The 23,848-nt window shown below is 41.8% G+C and overlaps 1 protein-coding gene across 1 annotated transcript in view; it reads left to right on the top strand.

The window, feature by feature from the left end:
- Window positions 1-2,218: 2,218 nt before the first annotated feature.
- The window catches only part of NXPH2 (neurexophilin 2), a 43,345-nt gene continuing 21,715 nt past the window's right edge, over window positions 2,219-23,848 (top strand). Inside the window, exon 1 of the mRNA XM_074595237.1 lies at window positions 2,219-2,707. Within this exon, the coding sequence (XP_074451338.1) occupies window positions 2,654-2,707 (54 nt within the window). The 5' untranslated portion in view covers window positions 2,219-2,653. The remainder of the gene's footprint in view (window positions 2,708-23,848) is intronic.

The raw sequence follows: 23,848 nt of genomic DNA, 5'->3' as shown, positions 1-23,848 counted from the left end.
AGTACTTTCGTTTAAACACTATTGTTCCGTTAAAAGCCAATTACAGAAATTCAGCTTTCCTCGAATGTATAGAGCACAGCTTTTCATTTTAAAAAAGACCTATCTAAATACTTCATCCGAATTTAGTCTTCATAATTCTAACTAATTGCATAACAGTCTTTTCACCCAGCTGCATAATGCAATTCGTCATGAAGAAGTAAAACCTTCGCGCTGCACTTGCGGGCAGTACCGCCTGCGAGCAGTAGATAGCGCTCAAGATATTTCCATTAATGATAAGGACCCGAGCCCGGCAGACGGTAAAATCCCACCTCCCCGGCTCATCCCGGCACAGGGTGCTCGATACCAGACCCTTGGGCAGCCCAACAGGGCGCTTCCTTACGGTATAGCCAATAACCGGTTCATTTACACGTGCAAAAATATAATTTCAGTACCATAGAAAATACCATTTCTCAATACTAAACACACGCATAGCAGCGTTTAACTATTTTCCATCCGGGATGTAAAGACAACTTTGGGATTTAAATTCTAATCAGTAAATCCTGACATATTTTATGTTGGTCATTCCATACTAAAAATAAAATCAAATGGTAGCACAACAGGTTGAAGACCACGAAAATAAACACTTTAAAAAGAACTTTTAAATAGTGATGCAAAAGGTAACCACATGAATTACATTACAAGATATTGATTCAGTGATCATCACCGTTTCAGTTTTTTCTCTGATTCTTTGAATTTGCTGCAAACTAACCCATTTTAGAGTTGTTCAGTTTATACATAGTTTCCTTTGCTATAGATCAAGCATCTTTTCTGAACCCAATAGGGACATGGTTTAGTGGTGGTTTTGGCAGTGTCAGGTTGATGGTTGGACTCAATGATCTTAAAGGTCCCTTCCAACCTAGACAATTCTATGATTCTATTATTCTAATGGATTTTGTGGCTGGATCACCTCTACGTAATACATTTTATGAGACGCTTATCAGCAGAGCTAGGAAAGGAACCAGTGGGATTTAACAACTAAATAACCACAATCGTCATCCGGTAACACCATGGTTGCTCTCAAGTGCAATGAAAGGGCTTGCAAAGCTGTTTCCACTGGCAAGGGTTTTAGCAGTTGAAAATACAAAGGTCGCCAAAATGTAACCTAGCCTGAACATGGACCTAGTAAGAAGATGAGACAGGGCAACCGAGAATTAAGAGGAAACTAATCTGCAAACGACAGGCAGGGTTTGGAAACTAAAACCACCACCTTCACTTCAGCCCCGTGGCAGGGAGCTTGCGTATCGCATCATGTGTGCATTACCGATGAGCAAACGCTGGCGCTGACAGACTCGACACTGGCATCTCCATTATGGGTGATGGTGCTACTGCTTCAGTGCCAGGCGGCGTGGGAGGCACGTGCGCCAAACGCGGCTGGGCTCAGACGGAAACCAGCTTCAACAGCGTTACAAGGTTGTCGCTCCTGCAGCTAGAAGTCACATGAATAAAAGTTTCAGGTTGCTTATACCAATCTCAAAAACAGGTCTGGAGCGTATTAATTTATGTTATTAAATGGGCATAACCACAGAGTGACTTCTTTGGAGACGGATTCTCCTGCTCCCAGGGATCCCAGCCTGCCCGGGCGCCATTCCCCAGGCCCTGCTTGTTCTTCCCCTCTCCCCGGCCCAGCTCAAGCCCCATGCGAGGAGCCCATTGAACTCGTCCTTGCACCCTGCCCCTGCACCCACTCAAGGGGACACCATCCCCAGCTGCCAGGTGTTCCCAGGGCAAGCTGAGGGTCCCGGCTGGGCAGGCAGGTGCCAGGGCAGGCAGCTCATGTCTCCTCACAGCTGGGGAGAAGAAACACGTTGAGTTTCCCCACAAGCACCACGGCCGCCCACCCACCTGTGGGTGCCGGGGGGGGCAGATCCACCTGAGAGAAATGGAGCCGTGACAGTGGGTTTCCTATAAAAACGGGATGGAGGAGTAAACGTGAAACCAAACCGTTCACCTGCCTCTCCTTTTACACCAGCGCGGGAGGCCAGCGGCCGGGCCGGGCGGAGGGGAAAGCTCCCTGAGGGAAGGTGGCTTCCCGCCGCGACGAAGCCGGGCTGTGTCCCCGGGGGCCACCATTCCCCTGAGGGCAGGGCGGCGGGGGGAGGGTGGCCGCGGGCAGAGGAGGGGCCGAGCCGCCGCTTTAAACTTGCCGGGGAGGGCCGAGCCTCCCCGCCCGGGGCAGCGGGGTCTCCTCAGCGCACCCGGTTCTCCTTAACTTCAGCCCGGCACCATGGCGGGCAACGGGGCGGCGGGCTCCGGCCTCCGGAACTCTGCCGCCCCGTCGGTCCGCGGCGTCGGGCGGTGAGGGGACACCCTCCCTCCGCCCCGCCGAGGGGTGCCGGGGCCACCCGCCCTTCCCGCCTTCTTCTTCCCGCCTCCCGCCCCGCCATGGCCGCCCGCGGAGCCGAGCGGCGCGGCGCGGAGCGGCTCGGCAGTGCCGCCGGGGTCCCTCCGCCGTGAAGGGGCGACAAGCGGGGCGGCGTGTCCCTGCGCTCGGTCCTGCCTCTTCCCCCCTCACCCCCCCCTCCCTTCTTCCTCCTCCTTCTCCTCCTCCTCCTCCCCGGAGCGGAGATGTGCGAGACCCAGGCGAGGGGAGTCGCCTCCTAGACCGGCAGCCAGGATGGTGCACCTGCGGCCCCTGCCCTTCGTCGTGGTCCAGGGCCTCCTCCAGCTCGTAAGTCTCCTTCCCCGGCCCCCTGACCGCGACGCTTCGGGGGAACGGGCGCCCGGGGAGGGTGGCGGGCACGGGGAGGCGAAGGCAGGGCTCACCCGGGGCAGCCCGCTCCGCACCCGACGCCTATTTTATTTATTTATTTATTTCAAAAGCGGGTCTCTGCTCGGTGTTTGCCGCTCGGCGGGATTGTTTGGGGACCGCGGGGCACTCGGGTGTCCGAGCAAAGAGCGGCCCCGGGAGCCCGGGTGGGTGCCCCGGCCGCGGGATGCTTCGGGAGCCGCCGCGGAGCCGGGTACCGCGGCGGGGGGTGGGGGGGATGCCCGGTAACACCCCAAACTGTCCGTGCCCGGAAAGTTTTCCGCTGTCCTCAAGCGCCTCTTTTCGTGTACACGACGTAGCGGGATGCGCAGGCAGAGTTTGAAAGCTCCCTCGGTAGTTTGGGCTCGCTGCAGCGCACGCCAGGCTTCTTGTTAGATTTTTATTATAAACTGTCGCACGTACCTGTGTTATGCTGCGCGTTTTGCACGTAGTGGGGGAATTTGGGGGCTGACAAGGTGAAATGCAGATCTCAGAACTCAAAGACGCGTAGTGGGGGAAGGCAAAGGGAGGTGCGCGGCTGGGGACAGGGACGCGGAGGGCACCACTTGTCCCTAAACCAGCAAATGGTCCTGTTTGTGGGGCATTGATGGTGGAAAACAAATGGTCTTAATATTCGCGTTAATGTGGCGGGAGAGGTTAAAAAGAGAAAAAGTGTATTTGCAAAAGAGTCTGGCAATCTTCTCGTATTAAAACGTTACTTGGAAAATTTTTTTAGGGGGAGTTTTGGTTTTTACTCCCGTAATTATCTCTGATTTGTGCTGCAGAAGTTATGCCTCTCTTCCCCCAGCTGGCTTCTATCTGAAAGTTTGTCACTGTAGTCAATAGGGAGTGTGTAATAAACCTTGAAGGGATTAAACACCCTCCTTAAGAACTGGAGTCTAATATTACAGCATGAGTTGATTGATTAGTTTTTGAGGAAGCTTATGTCAAATTCTAATCCGGTTTTGGATTGTGCTTGTCGTGTAATGTTTTTTGCTCCAGCACTTTATCATAGCAATGAAGTGGCGAGCTGCAGCCCTGCGATAAGGCAGACATTTCTTTCATACTCCTATCCTTTTGGACAATAAAAGGCTGTTTACATTCTTCACATTCTTGCAGCCCAGTTTCCAGCTGAACAACACTCAGGGGTGAGAGATGGGAAAGGAAAGCTGTAAATGCATTACAAAGTTGCTGAGCAGAAGGGAACAAAATAAAACCGCTCCTTCCACACACCTACAGCCTCTCTCACTCGCTCACACCCTCCTTCTATATATATATATTATTTTTTTTAAGCAGATATCAAAGGGATTGATTGAAACTTGTATCAAGAGGGATCGGGGTTTGTTACACGATGTTTTATGGATGATGTCGGGAAGTTGCTTGCTGTGGTCTCACATGCCTTGAGTGAAAGCTGACGAAAGAAGCAAAGTTGCTGTCTTGAATCAAACAAAAATCATGAGCAGTCAGTGCAGGCTTTCAGGTGGATGTGGCACTCAGCTCACCCGGGAGCATTCATTTTTTTCTGCTTTCTTTATACACAAACCAGCAAAGTTTTGGAGTAAATTACTTCGATAGCTTACATAAATTAGTTTATATAATAAATTAAAGCAAAACGAGAATGTGTGAGTTTTTGAGGCATTTCAGGTATATCTTTCAGTGCTAACCTGTTACTAAAAAGTTGTGTAAATACATTTTTGGCATACTATTACCAGAACATCTGGTTAACATCTGAATAAAGTTACAGCTTATTATAAATTGAGTTTGGAAATACTTGATGCTGGTAGTAATGCACGGAATAAAAGTCTCTGTGTTATTCTTTGTTCTCTAGCCAGTATTTGGAGGGACTGGTGGCTTCCTGGAATCTAATTAGCAGTTTTAGCAGGCAGGAATTGGTGGTGCTAATTCTTGCTTTTTTTTTTTGTTTGTTTTAAGCCAAAGATCAACGTGGTTAATATTAATACAACACTAAAGGCTCAGCACTTCATCCAAGAGAGAAAAATTTGTGGGTTTCTGTGTTGCAATACAGCAGCATTCTAGTAACCCAGAAATGCTATCATCAAACCCTTCCCGATGGTGCAATTTTAATTTTTTTATGAAATCAGGGATGTTAGAATGCACAGTATTTTGGCGCTGCATTTTACTGAAGGTAGAAGTACTTTTTTAAAATTAGATTTAACTTCAAACGCTTGCTTGGCTTTCAAATACCAAAGTGTGGTATCTACTTACCTGTTTTATAAAGATGCAAAAATGTAGGATAAAAACCATGTAAAACTTCACAAATTTGAGAAGGTGCTAAAGATTATGGCAGACAATCTCACTGAATTTCTGAAAGCAGTGTTAGTTAGGTGATTGTTTATATGCTGTATCTAATATTGTTCGATCAGAAGTTCATGTTTAGTACTTCCTTAATAGAATGGATATATTTTTGCAGCATATTCTTGGCTTATTACTTTGTACCAGTATGCATGCAGTATGAGCACATATGTATTTCTTAAACTACTTTGCATATTTGGGTATATTAAACAGTAATGAAGCCTGCTGTTGAGCCAGGTTGAGGTGCTGACTTGCTTCTGTGTAGGTGCGTTCATTTTAGAAGTCAGGTTCGCCTTATGTCGTCAATATGGATCAAAACAATAATTTGCAATGCATAGTCAGTATGTTTGGGCTGCTGTTGATAAGAAGACCAAAAATTGCTGTATTTTATTATCATTAGCAAGTACTCTTGCTTTATTATTAATTTTCAGTAAAGTTTTTTTTAATTGTCACATAATTGCTGAATGCCCTGTTAGTTCTCTCTTTATAAATAATGGAGTTCTACATGTTGGAGATTAAAAAGATTGAAGCATTAGGATTATATGGTTTATAGAATGCTGGCTAGTGTGTTGTTAAGTTAGCTTTAAATGCCTTGAAGGGAGGGGGGCTTCTGCTGCTTCCCTCCAGATATTGTTTGTTATTTTAAAGAAATCTTACTTAAAAAAAATGTAATGTGTTGTCAGTATCCAGTATTTTCTTTTCATGTTATTAATTTGCACCTTTAAAATGTCATGTTTCATAACATGGTTTTAAATAGCTTATATGGGGTCTTCAAAATATATGACATTTCCCCCTTTCCTTTAAGAAAGAAGTGGGGAGGGGAATGAAGGTTGTATGTAGGTTTTGAATCAAGAAGCAGAGTTTGCTTTAGCTATAGATAGCCACTACTTTCTCTTTATCTTGGCAAGGTGTAGTTACAGACAAACGCTCACAGATGGGACCTGTGGTTCTGTAGGGTAATCGGGCACCTTAACTATTTGTTTATTCCTACATCTTAGTCTGAAATTAAAAAAAAAAAAAGTATAGGCACTAGAAAATGCTGCTGTAATCCTTAAAGTCGCATCAGCATTCCTATCAAGAAACTGTCTTCTAACATTATCAATGGGCAGAGTTGTCCCCATGTTATAAACCTAGGAATCAATTATTTTACAAACCCTTAAAAGCAGTTAATTTTTTGTGGTAGTGTTTGTATAGATGAGAAATAACTAGAAGAAAGACAAAGTATGTTATTTTAAGGTTATATTTTTTTTCCTCCACCAAGATTGAAGTATAGCATTTGATGAGTGTGAAATTCAGTGATGGATTGTGTTTGTCTTGGACTTTTCAAGGGATGAAATTTTTACCTATAATGAAAAGCAATTTGTCAGACAATTAAGCCAAAATTTTTACAGAGCTTTTTTTTTTTTAAAAACAGAGTTTAACAACTTGAGCTGAAAAGAACATTTATAACTTGCTGTAGTACAAGACATTGACTGCTTCATACACAGAAATAGCTTGAAAACTGAGATAAAGCTGCATTTCCATTTGAAATATGTACACCACACGAGGCATAGAAACACAGAGGTATGTTCCTCCTGGCTACTTTAATTTTCTCTCCGTAGCCTTGCAAAAGTGGTCTGTGTAACATGCCCTTGCAGTGAGAATCAGAAATGGGCGCAGTGCAAAACTCTCAACTCTGTTTCGGAAAGGTAAACGCTTCCCTCCGGTCATCTTGAAGTGCGGAGATGAAATTCCATCCCACTTAATTTCAGGGAGATCTTTGTCATGAAATATATTGGGCCCAACATTTCATTCAGTTTATTTTGGTATTTTTCTCGATGCTGTAGGCATTGTAAGCCTACATCTCATTCTTGTGTAATAAAGTAATATAAGTAACCCAAGGAATGCTGGCAGTTTGACGTTGAAGACAGCTCAACAACTGCTGGTTTCAGCAGTTTGAGAATTTATTATCCTGAATGCGGGGTTCTGTATTAAGGTGGATGGGGCTAGGTTTAGTTTACACAGGAGGCTGATATGCAACACCAAACTCAACTTGTCCTTACGTCACATCTTGTGACCTACTTCTGTGGAATTGGTGACGGGTATTTTTCAGTTCATTTGTACGTTGACTGGGGCACAGAAAGGTTATACTTACTATTTAAAATCTCTACAGCAAGTCTGTTTGACTGATGTTCATTAGACCGCAAGATACTCCAGATAACCCAGGGCATGTAAAATCCAAGTCTCAGTCTTTCCACCTGTAACATGGGAAGTATTTTTCTGCCATTGTAAAGCGTGTTGAGAGATTCGTGTCAGAGATGTGCTGTAAGTACGTCTTGTTACCAGTAGCACAGTATAACTGACACGAAGTGAAATAGAAAGATCGGTGGAGCCCAAACACTAAATTGGGATGCGCTGATCGATCCCACCTTTCTCTTTTGAGCCTGGAGCCTTGGCTCTTTTTGAGCCTTGGCTTCTGCGAGAAGGGAACTCACACATGGGTGTTGAAAGGGTGCAACAGCAGAAACCACTTGCTGATCTGGACTTTCAGGGCGTAAGGACCCAGAGAGGTGCAACTCTGCTCTAGGTGCACGAATTCCTCCTGTATTGCTGAAAACTTTAACCTTAATCAACAGTTCACAAACAAAAATATATGAGGAGAAGCAAGAGCTACTTGGCACGGCACGGCATGGGAAATGAGCACTGGGCAGTAACCGTCATTCGTAGCCTGTGGTCTGTGGGTGACATGTTAATCTGTGTTTGGTTCAAGTATCGAATAAGACATGGTAATTTGGGGGTATTTCTGGTAAATAGTGGCAAGAAGAGAAGGTCAGGGCTAGTCAGTGTTGAATGGTTTTAAGACAAAAGCTGTAATTCCATAGATGCGGGTTGCACCTTCATGAGAAACAGAGCGAGCTGTTCTGGTGCTCAGGGAAGACTGTCGCTTTGAGTCTTTCACACGTACTTGTCAAGGTATCGAAACCAAATGCAGTGAGGAAAAAGGAAGATTTTTTTTTTGCCTTTATCACAAAATTGCTGTGATAAGTGACTGCTTGAAAGCACATGTACTTCACAGGACTGTGCGTTTGCTCTGTTAATCTGTTGTCTAGTCCTGGTTTTGCCCACCTCTCTAACTCACTGCTTTGCTCTACCTGTTATAAAGCAAAGATACCGGCCTTGAAATTTTTACTAGAGCAAACTTTGCAGAACTGGTTCAAATCTAGCAGAACTGGAAGAGAGGAAAGTGAAAATTCTCATTCATGTGACCATTATAAATTCATTTTGAAGTTGATTTCCAAACATCCTATTTTGGGGCAGTGTTGGCCTTTCACTTCAAATCTTAAATATACTTGTGTATATTTCCCTAACTCCATTCATTGTTCCCATTTTGTTTTAATTCTCTCCATTTCCCACCATGTTTGAAGTTTCTGTGGTTTGTTTAGGTTGTTAAAGAATCAATCGGAATTAAAGAAAATAATAGGTGGAGCTGCTAGGTAGTGTCTGCTTCCGGCAGAGCATCACGACTGTTAAGTAAGTCCATGACTGTCACGTTTTACCCTCTTAGAGTCCCTTTCCCCCAGTTTAGCGCTTTTCGCACTTGCAGGTTTTCTCTGATAGTCTATCTATATTAATCCCATTTATCAGTTATTTCCTGGCGGCTCATATTTCAGAAACTATTACTGGACTGTTGTAGCACTGAAAATGTGCTAGCATCTGTGCGGAGTCATGCAACGCGGTCGTGCCCGCACATCAAGTCACGCACTTGGGATACACCCTGCATTAAATGAACCGATGGAGGAGCCTCAACATAAGGCTGCAGCCCAGGAGTCTGCACCTTGCGGCAGGACTCCTCGCAGCCTGGAGCACGGGCTGGAGCCCTGACATTCACCTGCTCCCAGACTCCACATGCCTGGGATGCTGGAAAAGCTATGGGTCCTGTGCAGAAATATGGGAGTTGTCAGCACTCTGCCAGGTGAGCAGGAGATGGGACGGTGGGTGGATGAATTTCTGTATGAATCTCACACAACAGCTATGAGGTCTGCGGGTCAGGACTTGGAAAACAATGTTAATCCCTTTCCTGTAGGGAATCTCCTTGTGGGCTGGTGTTCTGTGTCAGCTATAAGCTCAGTCGCACTTAACGAAGAGGTTCAAGGAAACAAATTAAGAGTGGAGAGGAAATAAAGGGCTATGAAGACGGGTCTGCAATTAAGACTAAGTAGTTTTGTTCTTGCAGCAGAGATTTCAGTGCTGGTATAGTACTCTGCTCTCCCTGGAATGGCAGTACTTGCTGTAAATACAGAATTTGAACAACTTGACTGTAATTTAAGGTAGAATTAAAGAGCTTTAAGCGCTGTAGTTCTTGAGATAGGTTTTCTCTTTGTTCCAAACGATTGGTAGTAATAGAAGCTATTATTAGCAGGGAAGTGAAAATGAAAGAATAGGGAGAAATAAAAAATAAAACTAAGAATCTAATGTCTTTAAAATCAGTTTTTATGTGCATTGGGACCAATTATGGTTATTGTGTCATTACAGTGCGGAGTTGAAGTTACTTAGAATGCCCTAATTCTGCTTTTCCAGATCCAGCATGTTTGGTTTATGTTTACGATCAGTGATCAGTCAAGAATTTCCTGACTTTATAATACTTGGGTTTGGTGATTTCTAATACCATGAATCACCAGTATAAACACAACCTTAATTTCACCTTACTGTACCCATTCTCTAGGAAAATAAACCACTGTGCATAGAAGTGCTTCTAGATTTGTTCTGTTATTATGTAGATTTAAGGGCTTTTTATGGTTCTGATGGAGAAGCTGACTGAAGAAAAAAAAGTGCTGGGGCTTGGCTGAGGGAGCAAGAGGTGAATATGAGAGAGAGGAAGATGATGGAAATAGAACAGCCCCGCGGGCAGGTGGAGTGAGCCTGAGCAGTTACTGCAGGAGAGGGACAGACAGACTGACCAATGGTCACAAGGAATGTTCCCACAGTAACACCAAGTTCTGCATGTGAGAGGCTGTGGTAGGTCCTTTCTGCTGTTTTTCTTCCCATTGGAGCGAATTTGGAAGTGGGATTTTTCCAACGAACCCCTCAGTAGGGGAAAGCAAAAAGAAGGAAGATTTGAACGCTCTGGCTTAGTCCATCTCTTTGATTGTACAAGTGCAAGAATCTGGTGACTGCCATGAGCGGTTCTGCGTGCTGTTACTTTTTTCATCCCGTGAAGGGTGATAGGGAACCTCAGAGCTTGGCACCCCAGGAGGATAAAATATGGGACTTTGAAGTTTTTTTTCCTTTGAGGCTGCCTGGCTCTCTTGTCCTTGCAAACACCTGCTGATTGCTTCTGTTTTTCGTTAAATGGATTTGGAAAGTTGGAACTGCCATTTCCCATGAGGCTTGAGGATCTCATGGCCAGTGGTTTGTTCTCCAGCCTTCATCTGTAGCTGTTACTAATGAGTGTGTTCCTCCACCACTGACAGCCTTAACCATACGAGGTATTCCTAAGTTGAATTTTCTCCTTACTCCAAGCAGTTGGGTTTCTTCTTAGAAGAAGAAACCTCCAGAGATTGTAGTGCAGGAATAGGTACATAACAGTAGCTTTATAGTACTCTGTAGTTGGACTTCATGGTATTTTGTAGCCAAGATGTGTTACATGTGTGCCATCATTATTTTGGGAAACCAAGGGAACAAAGGCTGGCTCAGCATAACAAAATAGAGCTTCGGGGTATGTTTCTCAGCTTCACCTCCTATGGACCAGAAGAATATTCTGCACAACAGAACGGATCGTCTCCTTCGCTGGCCCATCTTGAGACAGAGACAGAGGCAGGGATGAACTTTGTCAGAGAAGAAGCTGACTTCTGTGCTGTGTTTGCATTCATGGTGAAACACCATAGGTTGATTAATGTGACTTCCTGCTTACAATTTTTAACCCATGACTATTAAGGTGAAACAGCACATATTTTTTCCAAGTTGGATTTTAGTGCTGTACCACATGCTTTTCTTGGATAAAATTCTAATATATCTACACTTGTAATATAATTACAAAATTGTTTGTTTGTTTTTGTCTGCAATAGACAAGAAAGTGTATAATTAAGAGTGTGGATTTAAAGTACAGTATATTGTATGTGGGTTATAGTCATGTTAGAGCCATGTATTTGGAAACTGAGTAAATTCAGGGTTTGTACTATGGAGAATATGTGAATGACATAAAGAAATAGCTTTATCCCTACCCTTCAGTGGCACTTTGAGGAGAAAAACAAAAAATAGAAAAAACCCTCCTGAATATCTTTACAATATACTTTAATATAATTTCAGGTCAAGGTATAATTATAATATATTTATTTTATATACTATGGGGCAGAGGTTGCATTATGAGGCTGTGGTCTACATGAGCACGTACAAACGCCACTGTGCTCCTTGGCTTATGGGGTTCAACCCAACTCAGTATGGAAGGCAAATACAGTAGCATGACTCAGTGCCACTAAATCCTGCTGAGATACCAGAGTGGTGAGGTTAAAACCTAAATATGTCCAAGCAACCTGCAGGTACATATGTAGATTCAAATACAGTAGAAACAGCTGTACGACTGCTAGTGGCAGACCATGTAGACATGTGTTCCCATGTGTCAGGAATGTTAGTATTGCATGTGAGAAACTAAACTCCTTATTTCACAGATTTTAATGTTTAATTTGGGGATAACTATAAAATCCCCCTCTTATATTTTAGTCTGTTATGGATTCTTAAAACACACTTTTAGTTTGGAGCCTGCTTGGTTTAAAAGCAAATAAAAATCTCTAAGATATTCAGAAACAACATAAAAGAAAAAGTTGGAAAGCAGTATCTTAAATAAGTTAAAGATTGAAACTTCAATCTTTAAAACCTTTTTTTTTAATTACAAAAAAAATAATATTAAAGCATCATAGTAGCTGAAAAGAGCTGCTGAGTCTTGACTCATCATTGGCTGGTGATGAGGGCATTTTCGAAGTGACAGAATGTGAAGGAAGGGAGAAACGAAAGCCAGTTCTTCAGTTTCTTGTGCAACCAGTGTGCCAGGGAGAAGGCCCGTGTTTTCCATTTATTAAACTAACAAAATGCTAATCAGCTTTGTGGAAAAATTTGTAGTAGATAATGTCTACTGTGGCACCACTGAAGAGTTATTGGGTGTGTTAGCCTGAGCCACTTTAAATTAAATGGTTGAAATACTTATATGTGACAATCACTCACTATATTGCACCTCACCTTCTTTTAAAACAGATTAAATTTTGTCCATCGGCTAATTTCAATTCTGTGGCCATTCAGGGCAAGGAAAAGAATGATATTAAACTCCTTATTGGGTTGGGACAAATCCTGTGATACAGCTGCAGTTGTATGCCAGACTCTGCGTCATCCCACTGCTGAGCCGCTGTGTAGTTTACAGTCATCGAATTAGTCTTCCAGTACTGGAAACGTCCATTTTTGAGTTAATTTTGAATCAAGCTGCATGGTCTTCTGTGCTGAATGACAAATCCATCAGTCTTCTCCGTGTAGGGTCTGTAAGGAAATCTCTAGCCCTCCAAAGAGCTTTTGCAAACCGTGCTGTGCTGTGAGCTCCCTGCTTGCCACCTCTTGTTCTCCCTCCCTCCCTGCTCCATCCTCTGGAATTTTTTTTTTCCCAAGCAGAGGATGCTCCATTCTTCTGGGAGAAGCAGCAGCTTCCTCACTTTTCCTTTTCCTCCTGGAGATGCCCACCTGATCCAAAGCATGGTAGCCAGGACCACTTAGGAAGGCTACCTTCCTTTCCACTGCCCAGTAGAAAAAAATAATTCAACTTTGTTTTTTAAAGCAAATCGTACTGTATTTGCACAGGAAACAAATTAAATGGTTAGAGCCACCTTTCCAGGAACAGTTAGTAGTCTTTAGTTCACCCCTGGCTGACAGCTCTCTGTCTGAACTCTCTGGTAGCAGATCAATCCAAAGGCTTTATCGGCTTTGAGTCTTAGGTTGTATAAAGTACTTCTAGAAGGTTTCCATTTAAAATTGTCTGTTCTTTAACTCAGTTGTTACAAGGCAAAATCTGAGTGGATATTCACTATCCAAGCAAAAGACTAGAACACAATGTGGGGGCTGTCATGCTTTTTTTTAAGAAGCAAGTTTTACAGAACTGCAGATGCTGTAGACACTGCACTATATCTCTAAAAAGCATATTTTTTCCCTTCTGACACCCTCTCACTATCAAGGTCTTGCTGTGGCCGTGAGCTCTGCTGTGTAAAATTTAGATCAAGTCCAAGAGATAAAACAAACTCCATTTCCACTACCTTTGCATTCTGGGGGCACAGAAGGTGTGTTTTTCTTCTTTACGCTTTCTCTCCTTCCCCCTAGAACCCCAAATTCCAGATTTTTTTTTTCTACAGAAGTTCTGGTGAAATCACGGCTGATATTTTTCCTTAAAGTCCTTAAAAAGCAGGAGAGCCATCCTCATCCATCTCGCTCTTCGAGCCTCTTCTTATTTTTTGTCTTACTAAAATGCAGTATCCAGATCCTGGCACCTTACTGAAGCAAGCTTAAAATAATACCAAGGTAGCTGAGTGTCTGCCAGGAGAATAAATTCATTGTTGAGTTAGGACCAATTTGATTTAAAATAAATGAAATGGCTCTAAACGTAAGAATGAAAAAAACATGACATACCTCATACTCAGATCCATTTTATGGTATTCACCCCATAATCCTTTTATTCAGATATGCACGACCTATGAATTACCAGCAATGGACAGCCTAACACTGCTGTGACTAGGGAATTTAAACTCCACATTTTATTTAACAAAACGTTTTTGTGGGTATTGGATGGGATCTTTCACTCTGCTTGCTTAGACTGAAGGTTCAGCATTGCCATTTTTAATATGTAATGTTGAACAATGGGGGAAGGAAGGAATTTGAAATAGCTGACTTTGTATTTGCGATGACTAAGAATCCCATTCTGCAGAAATTTGCCTTCTGATGAGTTTGCAATATTCTTTCAATGGACAGCACAGTTTATTTTTGGTGGAATAGCAAGATTAATATGATGAAAAATACAAATATAATAGGTTTTGGGTTTTGATGAATGGATTGTCTTGTCCAGTTCAGATTAACTACTAGATCTATTTTTAATTGATGACAATAAAGCTGGTAACTGTGAAGGAGGTTCAACTTAATGTTCAACTTTGAGCAGCCTGGTCTAGTGGGAGGTGTCCCTGCCCATGGCAGGGGGGTTGGAACTAGATGATCTTTAAGGTCCCTGCCAACCCGAACCATTCTATGATTCTATTTAGGTATTCAAACTGTAGTGCTGGTAACACAAACGAGTAGTCGCTTCACTGACTTGTCCCATACCAGTGATACTAACATCCTTCTGTGCATTCAGGTAATATTGAGGTAAACTGGTCTGTGAGCTGGTATTCATAAAGCCTGTTCTACTATGATGATGCACCCTATGTTGCGATTTCTCTTACCCATTACAATTATTTAATAGAAATCTGATTATCCTTGAGATCACCAGCTCTGTCGGATCCGATTGAAGTGCACAGAATGGTTGAACAGTTATTTGAGTGGGACTGACGTACAGCTGATGGGCAACAGCATCATAGCAAGCAAAGAAAAGAGTTAAAATAATATTTGAAAATAATATTTGAAACAGAAATGAGTCTGAAAACTAAAACACACCTGCCTCAATCAGAAGTTCACCAGGACTTCCTAAGGTGGCCACATTTCAGGGTTTTGGTCGTTATTGTATAACATGCAGAGGCTGCAAAAGACATTTTAGTCTTTCCTTGGCTGTAATGAAAATGTGGGCTACTGTATAATTCGTTTGGTTCAGGCTCCTCTTCAAAATACTCAACTGGAAAAGAAATAGTAATCAATTTCAGTGGGATAAGAAAACCTACACAAGTTGTGTTTTCTTTTTTCTTACTTCTTCAGTTTGAGAATAACAACTAAATGTGGTCAGGAATTTTTCTACATTTCTGGAAAAATTCAAATTCATTAAAAAATAGCACAGAAATTACCTGTATCAGAGCTTTGAATTAAACACCTACAGTTTGCATACGGTGCCTGAGAATGAGATTCAGCAAGCTCCCTATGCAGAAGGAAGGGAGAAACCTAGCAAGGTCCTGAGAAGAAAGGAGCAGCAGCTTAAAATGTGTCCCTTTTAGAAACTTCAGAGCCTTCCTCTGGGCAGCAGGATGCCTTCCTTCACTTCCATTAGCAGGCTTTTTAAAGGAAGCTGGTTAGCCTAAGATAGAACAGCTTTTAAAGAGTAATGAATAAATAGGTGATAATATCACCATTCTCTATTTGCAAATTAGGCAGCTCTTATCCCCTAATTAGGGTAGTGGAAGGGAAAGGAGCCTGTGTCTCCCAAGGCAGTATCATATTCATCAGGGTAGGCAGTGTGCTACAGGAGGGTGCTCAGTCCCTGCTCTCAAAGGGACTGAAAGCTGCTTGGATCCACCTTTTGGAGGAAGAGAGAGAATAAGTACAAATTTGTTCTTTACTTATTTATTTATTTTGAGGTGGGATATGTATCTACAAATTCAGTGAGAGCTGCAAAGTGGCTTTCCTCTCACACCTACCAGAAGCTGTACTTGCTCCTGCAAGGAGACATTGGGTTAAACAAAACTAACAAATGAAACAAAAGAAAAAAGTGATGGAGGCATCATTTGGAGAAGAGAAGGCTCCAGGGAGACTTTATAGTGGCCTTCCAGTACCTAAAGGCAGCCTACAGGAAAACGGGGGAAGGACTCTTTTTCAGGGAGTGGAGCGATAGGACAGGGGGAAGTGGTTTTAAACTGAAAGAGGGGAGATTTGGATTAGATATTAGGAAGAAATTCTTTACCCTGAGGGTGGTGAGGCACTGGAACAGGTTGCCCAGAGAAGCTGTGGCTGCCCCATCCCTGGAGGTGTGGAACTAGATGGCCTTTAATGTGCCTTCCAACTCTAACCATTCTATGATTCTATCATTGCAAGGATTTTTTTTTTCCTTTCTTTGACCTTAGTCAAAGGTCTGTGAAAACCACATCCTGGGTTGGACCCTTCAGCAGAAATCGATGAAGGAATGCCTAGACTTGTATCCCGAGAGAGCCCATACATGGATTAGGAGCCCAGGTGCTCTGGGAGGCATGCTCCAAACCAAAGCAAAGGGAATTTGCATTCTTAAAACATAATGACTGCTTGGGTCTACTTGGGTCATGTCTTTCAGTATGGTTTTAGAGGTTATAGATTTAGGATCCAGGCATCTGGTATGAGCCTGTGGAAAAACTGTATTTGCCATCTCTCAAGCGCTCCCTGCTCTTTTGTTGTTTTCTTTAGCAGATGGATACCAGGAAAAGCTACCCAGTACCTTCCTGTGATGTAGGATCACTCATACTGAACGCTTCCTAGTATTCTTCCTTAGTTGTTTGTTCTTTTTTTTTTTTTTCAGAAGGTCCCATGATAATCCCTAGGAAGTTTCACAGCTGACGGTATCATATTGTTTAGTAAGTTTTTCCTAATACACAAAGTCTTCCTAATTCCTTCCTGTTGTGCTTAGCTATCTTCTTTTCTATCACTCTTGAGACGCTTTGCTTTAGGCTGCATCATTTGCCTGTTCCTGGGGACTTCTTCCTCAAAGAACTATGATGTTAGCATTGTGAGTCACAGCAAGTTTTGCCTCTTTATTGATCTTTTCTCCTGATCGTGCGTGTTTGGAGTAACTTACATCTTTTTTTCTTCCCTTTTTCCTGTTGGTTTACACAGAAGATCTTAATGGAAAGATATCCGCAGTGCTGACCCAACTTGTTAGGGTTAAAAGATACCGTCTAAGCATAGAGGACTCTTGGAGGATATGGCAATTTTGCAGATGAAGAAAATGGGCTAGATTTGGGAGGAAGACATTATATTCTAAATAATTGTCTTGGAATTTTTTTTTCTACTTCAAACTGCAATGCTTTCACTACCAAATATTTTTTATTTTTTTGTCTGTCTCTGGGCACGTTATCTAGGCAGTTTGGGTACCTTTTTTTTTCTGGACATCTGCAGTCAGCCCATGTGGATGGGACACTATGCGTGCTATGTGTATATTCTGAAGAGGTGAACTACCAGACTATGCTAGCACTAAGCACAGGTTAACAAGCACAACACCAAAAGGCAGGATAAGTACAGGTTTTGATCAGCTCCGGGAGAACATTCTCGTATCCAGCTAGAAACATTACCAGTCTCCCTGACGTATTATTTCCATTGCAAGCTCTTCAGGGGTGCCTTCTGCTTCGTGTACAGGACTGAGCACACATCAGTGCTCTGAGTAAATACAGTAGTGGCTGAAAAGAAAAATAACAGCAGGGATTGCACATAAACAGATTGTACATCTAAATATTTTGGTCAGTCTCTAATTTCTGATTAAAGAAATATCCCATGAATTCCCGAGGGACGTGTTTCTTTGCAAGCAGTGACAACCTTTGTCCTGTCAGTGTGTAAGACAAGCTTCTGTTGAAAGATGCTATAAAAAAAAAAATAATCACATGTTCTGTTGATATAATTTCCTATTTCTGAAAGAAATACATTTGGAGTAGTCTGTACAATAGTCCTTTTACCGGGAACCACCTCCAGTTTCTCATACAAGTCATCATCTTTAATAGATAAACTTTCCATTAAGAGCTAGACAGGGTGCTAGTTTTTCTTGCAGTAGTCAGAACTAAGAACAATAAATGTGTGGGAGAAATTAATCAATTTGGTTAGAAACATCAAGGTGCATGCCTATCTGAAATATAGACGAATCGGTTCAGAGAAGGCTCCAAGTATAGAATTATTGACCCTGGGGGATAAGATACAGAATAACCTTCCTACGCTGTACTTTGTCAATTTTAAGTAGTGTTTGCAAGGGGAGTAGTTTAACTCATCCTCCTCAGCAAAAATTTAATAGTAGATGCATCAGAGATTTTCCTAAAATTTTTTTCCTTTTATAAAGTACACTGCTCTAAAAATGTATTAACATTCTATGCATTTACTAATGTTCTGTAAGACGATATAAATAAATACAACTGATTGAGGTAATTCATAAAAGTAAATAAATGTGTCTCTCTTTCCGACCTGGTTGCTCATTTTCTGATTGCTGTCTCAATTCTGGGACCAAGCTCTCTCTGTGGTGTGTCACAATCCTGGAAGCATGTCTAGGGTGAAAGACTATGTCAGTAGATCACAATGAATCTTATTTTTTTATCTTTGTAAATAGAAATACAGTTCTCAAAAGTTAACTTTTGAGATAGATTCTTCTTTCACATGGTGCTAGTAGTGTGTCTGCACTGGGGGTATTTTTAAGTCTATCAATCAGGCACAAAAAAAATACCTGTTTTCTTCAAAATGCTTTTCAGCCATCTATTCAAGAAGTGCACTGTCTTCCAGACAACTCAAATAGGAAGAAGTCCGTGTCTAGCTGTATTAGCCAGCAAGGAAGAACATCTCATCCTATGAGACATTCAGTGTATCTGTGTAAGACAGTGTCCTGGGAAGTTAGCAGATGAAAGCTGTCCTTTAAGTCTAGCACACAATACAAATATGACTTGTCTTTGCATACATAATGTCTGCATACATTAGAAATGAGGGGAAAAAAATTGCTAAATTAATTTATATACTGCCATTTGAAGCCTATAATTGAGATAATTGACCTTGAGTCATCACGTTTAAAAAATAAAGCTGCTAGGATTTTTTTTTTCTCTTTTAAAATGGGTCATATCTAGTCTTTTACTGCAAGCATTTCTTGGATGAAGGAAAGACAGTGTATGGGAAGAGTGGGAGGAAGGCAGCAGCAGTCCCTTCTGTGGTAGCCGTGCCTGCTTAACCTGGTGAAGGAAGTCCACCTTCCCAGTGACAATGCACTGCTGGTGTAAGAGTGGGCTTTGAGGGGTAAAAGCACGCTACTCATGCTGAGAAGCAGCAGCTAACTTAAATACTCAGCACCCATCGGTGTCTGTTGAATTGAAAGTTATATTTTCATTAATATGGAAATTTTGCATCTTTAATAGGACCCCTCCTGATTCTTCAAACCCAACAGCAACAACTTTCAACAACATATTTTGAAAATAACTTTATAATGAAATTTGAAGCAAACAAGATTGTTTAAATCATCTTCTTTGTGAAGATTAGGTTTTGGGGGGGGGGGTTTGTTTATACTGTGTTTTCCAGTGAACTACGTAAAAAATTTTTAGTAATCACAGTGATTACGAAAATTTAAGCCTACAAAATCCCTCTGTGAATTCAGTCTATAGTCCTACAGAAGAATGGGACTCCGTTTGTTACTGACCTCCAGTACGAGTATGACTTGTTAACCACTACCTTCTGAGCCTGAATCCAGCTGCGTCCATTCGTCAAGGCAGGAACTTTCCAACTTGGAGACAAAGGTGCTTGGGACACTGGGTCAGAAACCTTGATAAAGTAGATGACATTCCTCTGCTCTCCCCTCCGCCACAGATCTAGTCTTTTGATAAATATTTGGCAATCAGTTTAGTCAAGCATGGTAAATTTAGTAAATCCATGGTAAATCCATGCTGGCTATTCCCAGTCATCATCTTCCCCTTCATGTGCCCAGATAGAACTTTAGAGAGGATTTGCTCCATGATTTCCCCAGGGGCTGAAGTGAGTCTGAGCAGCTGGTAATCTCCCGGATTGTTTTTAGCCTTCTTTTTTTTTTAAAAAAAGGTCACTATATTTGAGTTTTTCCTGGTCATCAGGGACCTCCCTCAATCTCTGAAACCTTTCAAACTTGATAGTGAACAGCCTCATGACAATATCAGCCAGCTCGTTCAACACACTTGAATGGTACCCATCCATCCCTGTGGACTATGTATGGGATCAGATTGCGCAGGGCATCCCTGACTCAATTCTCCTCTGCGACCGATAGTAAGGATTACGTAGGGAATAGAATCAAAACTTCAGAGGACTTGAATTAGTTGCGCTTAGTTGTGCAAGAGTCAAAATACATCCTTTAAGGTTCAATACAATATCACTGAGATAAGCACCACTGTTTTTGTTTAGTGATGGATGCTAAATGATCATTAACCCAAAATTTAAATAAACATCTGCAAAGGAATAGTTGCCATTCACAATTTTTTCTCTAAATTAACTAGAAGGACATGATGGTTCCATCTGGTCTCTTTAGGAGATCTAAGCTTTACTTATAAGGGTAGGTGTTGAATTTGGTCTTCCAATATTGCAAAAGAGAATGGCCTTGTAGAGGCAGGAGGAAATGTGCTTCTGGGGCACTGGAAATGTTCCTTGTGGATGAGGGTGCTCCAGGGGGGAGCAGCAACCTGCATCCTCTTGGTGACTCTGGAGCACCAGCCCCGTAAGAACTGCTTCATTCTCCTGTCTTTCTCTATCCCCATATAGTTTGAACACACTAGACTTTTCCCTGAAGTCTACATCAGCAGTGTATAAGATTCAGCAAAGATTTCAAGAACAGCAATACTGATTATTATATTCTTTGCTGCGTTACATTTTAGCAATACCCACAGATAGAGGAATAATGTACGCTTAAGGCAGACGCAGGGAGATGATTTGTAATTCTTTTTAAATCTCATATTTCTGAATTCAGCCAGTGTTTTATGGATAGCAAGCACAGAGGTAAAACTGCCAGCCTGTGCTTCGAGTCAGACTAACAACTTTTTCTCCTGCAAAAACGATTTGCATTTTTAATCATCTGTTAGTTTGTGTCCTACATATTAAGGACTTGTAGATAAATTATTAAGTTGAGAAAATCTACATAGGCAAACGAACCTCAAAGCAATTATAACACCTGAAAATTTGTCAAGCGTAGTGATATTTTTCAGCTATGGGAAGAAATTATCGTTAACCATTGTCAAGCACTTGCAGTTTTCTACCATACGGGGACTTCGTTGTCCCCTCAGTTTGTTAGCTGATGTAGTGACAAGCTGTGGAGAGATGACAGATTTAGCTAAGGATTTGGAGTCTGAACACCTGTGCAGTGTCATGCATTTAAAAATAGAACGTGACAGCAAAACACATCAACCCTCTAATGTCCAAATGGAAACCACAGGGGTTTTTCCCTCAACTTTTATCCGGAGAAATAGCTTTCAATCATCACTGTCCAAGTAAAAATACAAAGCAAAAGCTGTTTTGTTGAGGTCTGAAATAAACAGGAACAAATCGGAGTGGTAGGTACAGGTGCACCAAAAATATTCAGTAATTACCATTTCTTTCTTCTCAATGATGTTCTGATAGCCTGCAACTTTGAGGGGTGCAGATTATCAATTTCAGTAGCAATTTCTTCAGCAAAAATTCAGTAATTACCATTTCTTTCTTCTCAATGGTGTTCTGATGGCCCGCATCTTTGAGGGGTGGAGATTGTCGATGTTCAGTAGCAATTTCTTCAGGAAGCACTTGCTGGCAGGTTAGAAGAGGACTATCACTAAACCTACTTTGCATGCCTTGACTTCTCTATGACTCATTCGACCCTTCAATGAAGCTAACAAAAAACAAGCAAAATATTTTTTGTGTTGCATAAACTTCTTTATGGGAGAAAAAAGCAAAAAACAAGGGCAGAAGGATAAAATTGCTTGATTACTGGGTTAGATGCATGCACTGTGCTCTCCTCTGGAGGAGCCTACGTCACTGACAGTATTTGAAGGGAACATCTCTACTTCCCATCTCCTTTAATAGTACCCTTGAAACGTTAATCAAAACTAAAGCACGTAATCTCTATTTTTACAGAGGGAACTAGGTTTCCCAGTGTCTGAGATGCTAAACCCGTGCAGTCCCCGCTGGCTACCAGCGTGCTCTGCTCTGGGCAGCACCGCAGCTGGCAACGAGCCCAGTTCATCCCCCTTTTCCCATTACAGGGTGCGAACTTTCCAGCACATGCTCTTTCTTCAGCAAAGCCTTTGTTTTCGAAGGTCGTATGATTTTTCTTCATATTGGGTTGAATAATTCTGAGAGGGATTTTCGGCCTCTTTTCTATTGCAATCCTATTAATCGTGTTTAAAAGGATGTTTATTCAGTGTTTTGGGACAACAGTTTCATGTGATTGTGTGATGGACAATTAAGGAAGGTCCATATTTAGCTCTTCTGTGCTCTCATTTATGTATGAGAAAGAGAGAAATGTACTTCAAACTCAGATAAGAATTAGTATTTTGGATGATAAAAGCAATCACACATGAATAGGTTGCTTCTTCAAATCAATTACATAAATTAGGCTCCCTGTTTAGGAGCATCTGGCACCCTTAGAACCTAGTTCATATAATGATATCTCTGTTTATTAAAAAGAATTATGTAACAATATGGTTGATTTATTTCAAGATGATTGGCTTAGCAACTTGATTGGACTATGCAGTATATCAGAGCAAAAAAAAAAAATTAATTAGCTCATTCATTTGTGGATGACTGGAAGCACTGCACATCATGCTCGGCTTCTTTAAAGGTGTGCAGCCATTTGATCCTGCAAGGAATCAGCTTCCATAGAAACCATCTTCACACCTACAGGACCATCAGCACCACGCTGATGTTCTGGCATTGGGCCCCAGTCAAAGTCCACAGAAACCAGTAAGAAGTTTCCTTTGAATCCAAAGAGCGCTCGATGGCTCCTTGCAGGCGAAGGAACCTTCCTGGAGAAACAGCAAGACAAAAATGTGCTTTGAAGAATAAAGCTCATTTTCCCCCGCTGTGGTCTTTTTTTTCCCTTGAGCTGAAACTCCCACCTTCCAATTTCCAAATACTATTAACATACCAGAAAATTAGTGTGCTGTATCCAAGTTTTATATTCATCCTGGTGCAAAGTTTTATTTCCTGTATTTCCAGGATGACTACTTACACATGAAAAACATGCTCTTGCAACACCATTTGACTGCTTTACAAGGTTACCACCTCTCAGCTGAGACAGAACAGTAATATTTATTACTATTATTATTATACCTCTTAGGAACACAAAAGTAAGGGAGCTATTTATTGAAATGCGTTCCGATTCCTTAATATCCAAATAGCATTTTCAGTGCTATTTGGATATTTCATTTGACAGTGGTTCAAATAACTTTCAAGATCTCGCCCCTTTATTTCAGTTCCAAATGCAGCTTGTTGTGTCAGCCAAGGGACTGCTGTCTTGGGGGCAAATTCCACTTAAGTGGAGTTAATCACATCAGCAAAAGTTGTTTCTATACTGTAGTTTTACACCAATTGAAATAAAATTAGAGGTTTGGATGTTGATTTCTCTTGTGTTTTTAAGATACTCTGAGTCCCAGATGATTTCGTTTCCATTTCTATACTTGAATGCCAAACTCCCCACTTCTCTTCCACCCGCCAAAGCACACTGAAAACAAGACAAAAACCTAAATTAAAATCAGAGTAAGGATTTGACTTAAAACATAAAAGAAGAAATAGGGCTGAAATTCCGTACTTATCGCACCCTGTTGTACCTAGATACTGCTGCACATCTGGTATGTGAGATAATGCACTGTTTAGAGACCGTGTTACGAACACAGAAAATTGGAAATGAGTTTCAAGTCTTAACGCTACATTTCTTTACTACTGGGAGCAAGTAAGGCCCCATTTTTCACTCTTTTTGTAGGTTGTGTGATTTGATTCCCTCTATTTGTTTGCTCTGTAAATAATATAGGCGTGAAGGAAACCAGAAAAGGAACGGTTCCGTAAGAAATATTTTGTGCAGCACAGCTGAGAAGGTTTCTTTATGGATTGCCAGATTGTATACCAAGGCTTAATTTCAATATTGGCCACAGCAAAAAATAAGAGATGCTCGGTTGAAGCCGTGGGTGGAGCAATAAAAAACAC

This window comes from Larus michahellis, chromosome 7 (assembly GCF_964199755.1).
Source record: "Larus michahellis chromosome 7, bLarMic1.1, whole genome shotgun sequence".
Classification (NCBI taxonomy): domain Eukaryota; kingdom Metazoa; phylum Chordata; class Aves; order Charadriiformes; family Laridae; genus Larus; species Larus michahellis.
Note: the sequence above shows the minus strand (reverse complement) of the source record. Positions and strands in the feature narration are given on the sequence as shown.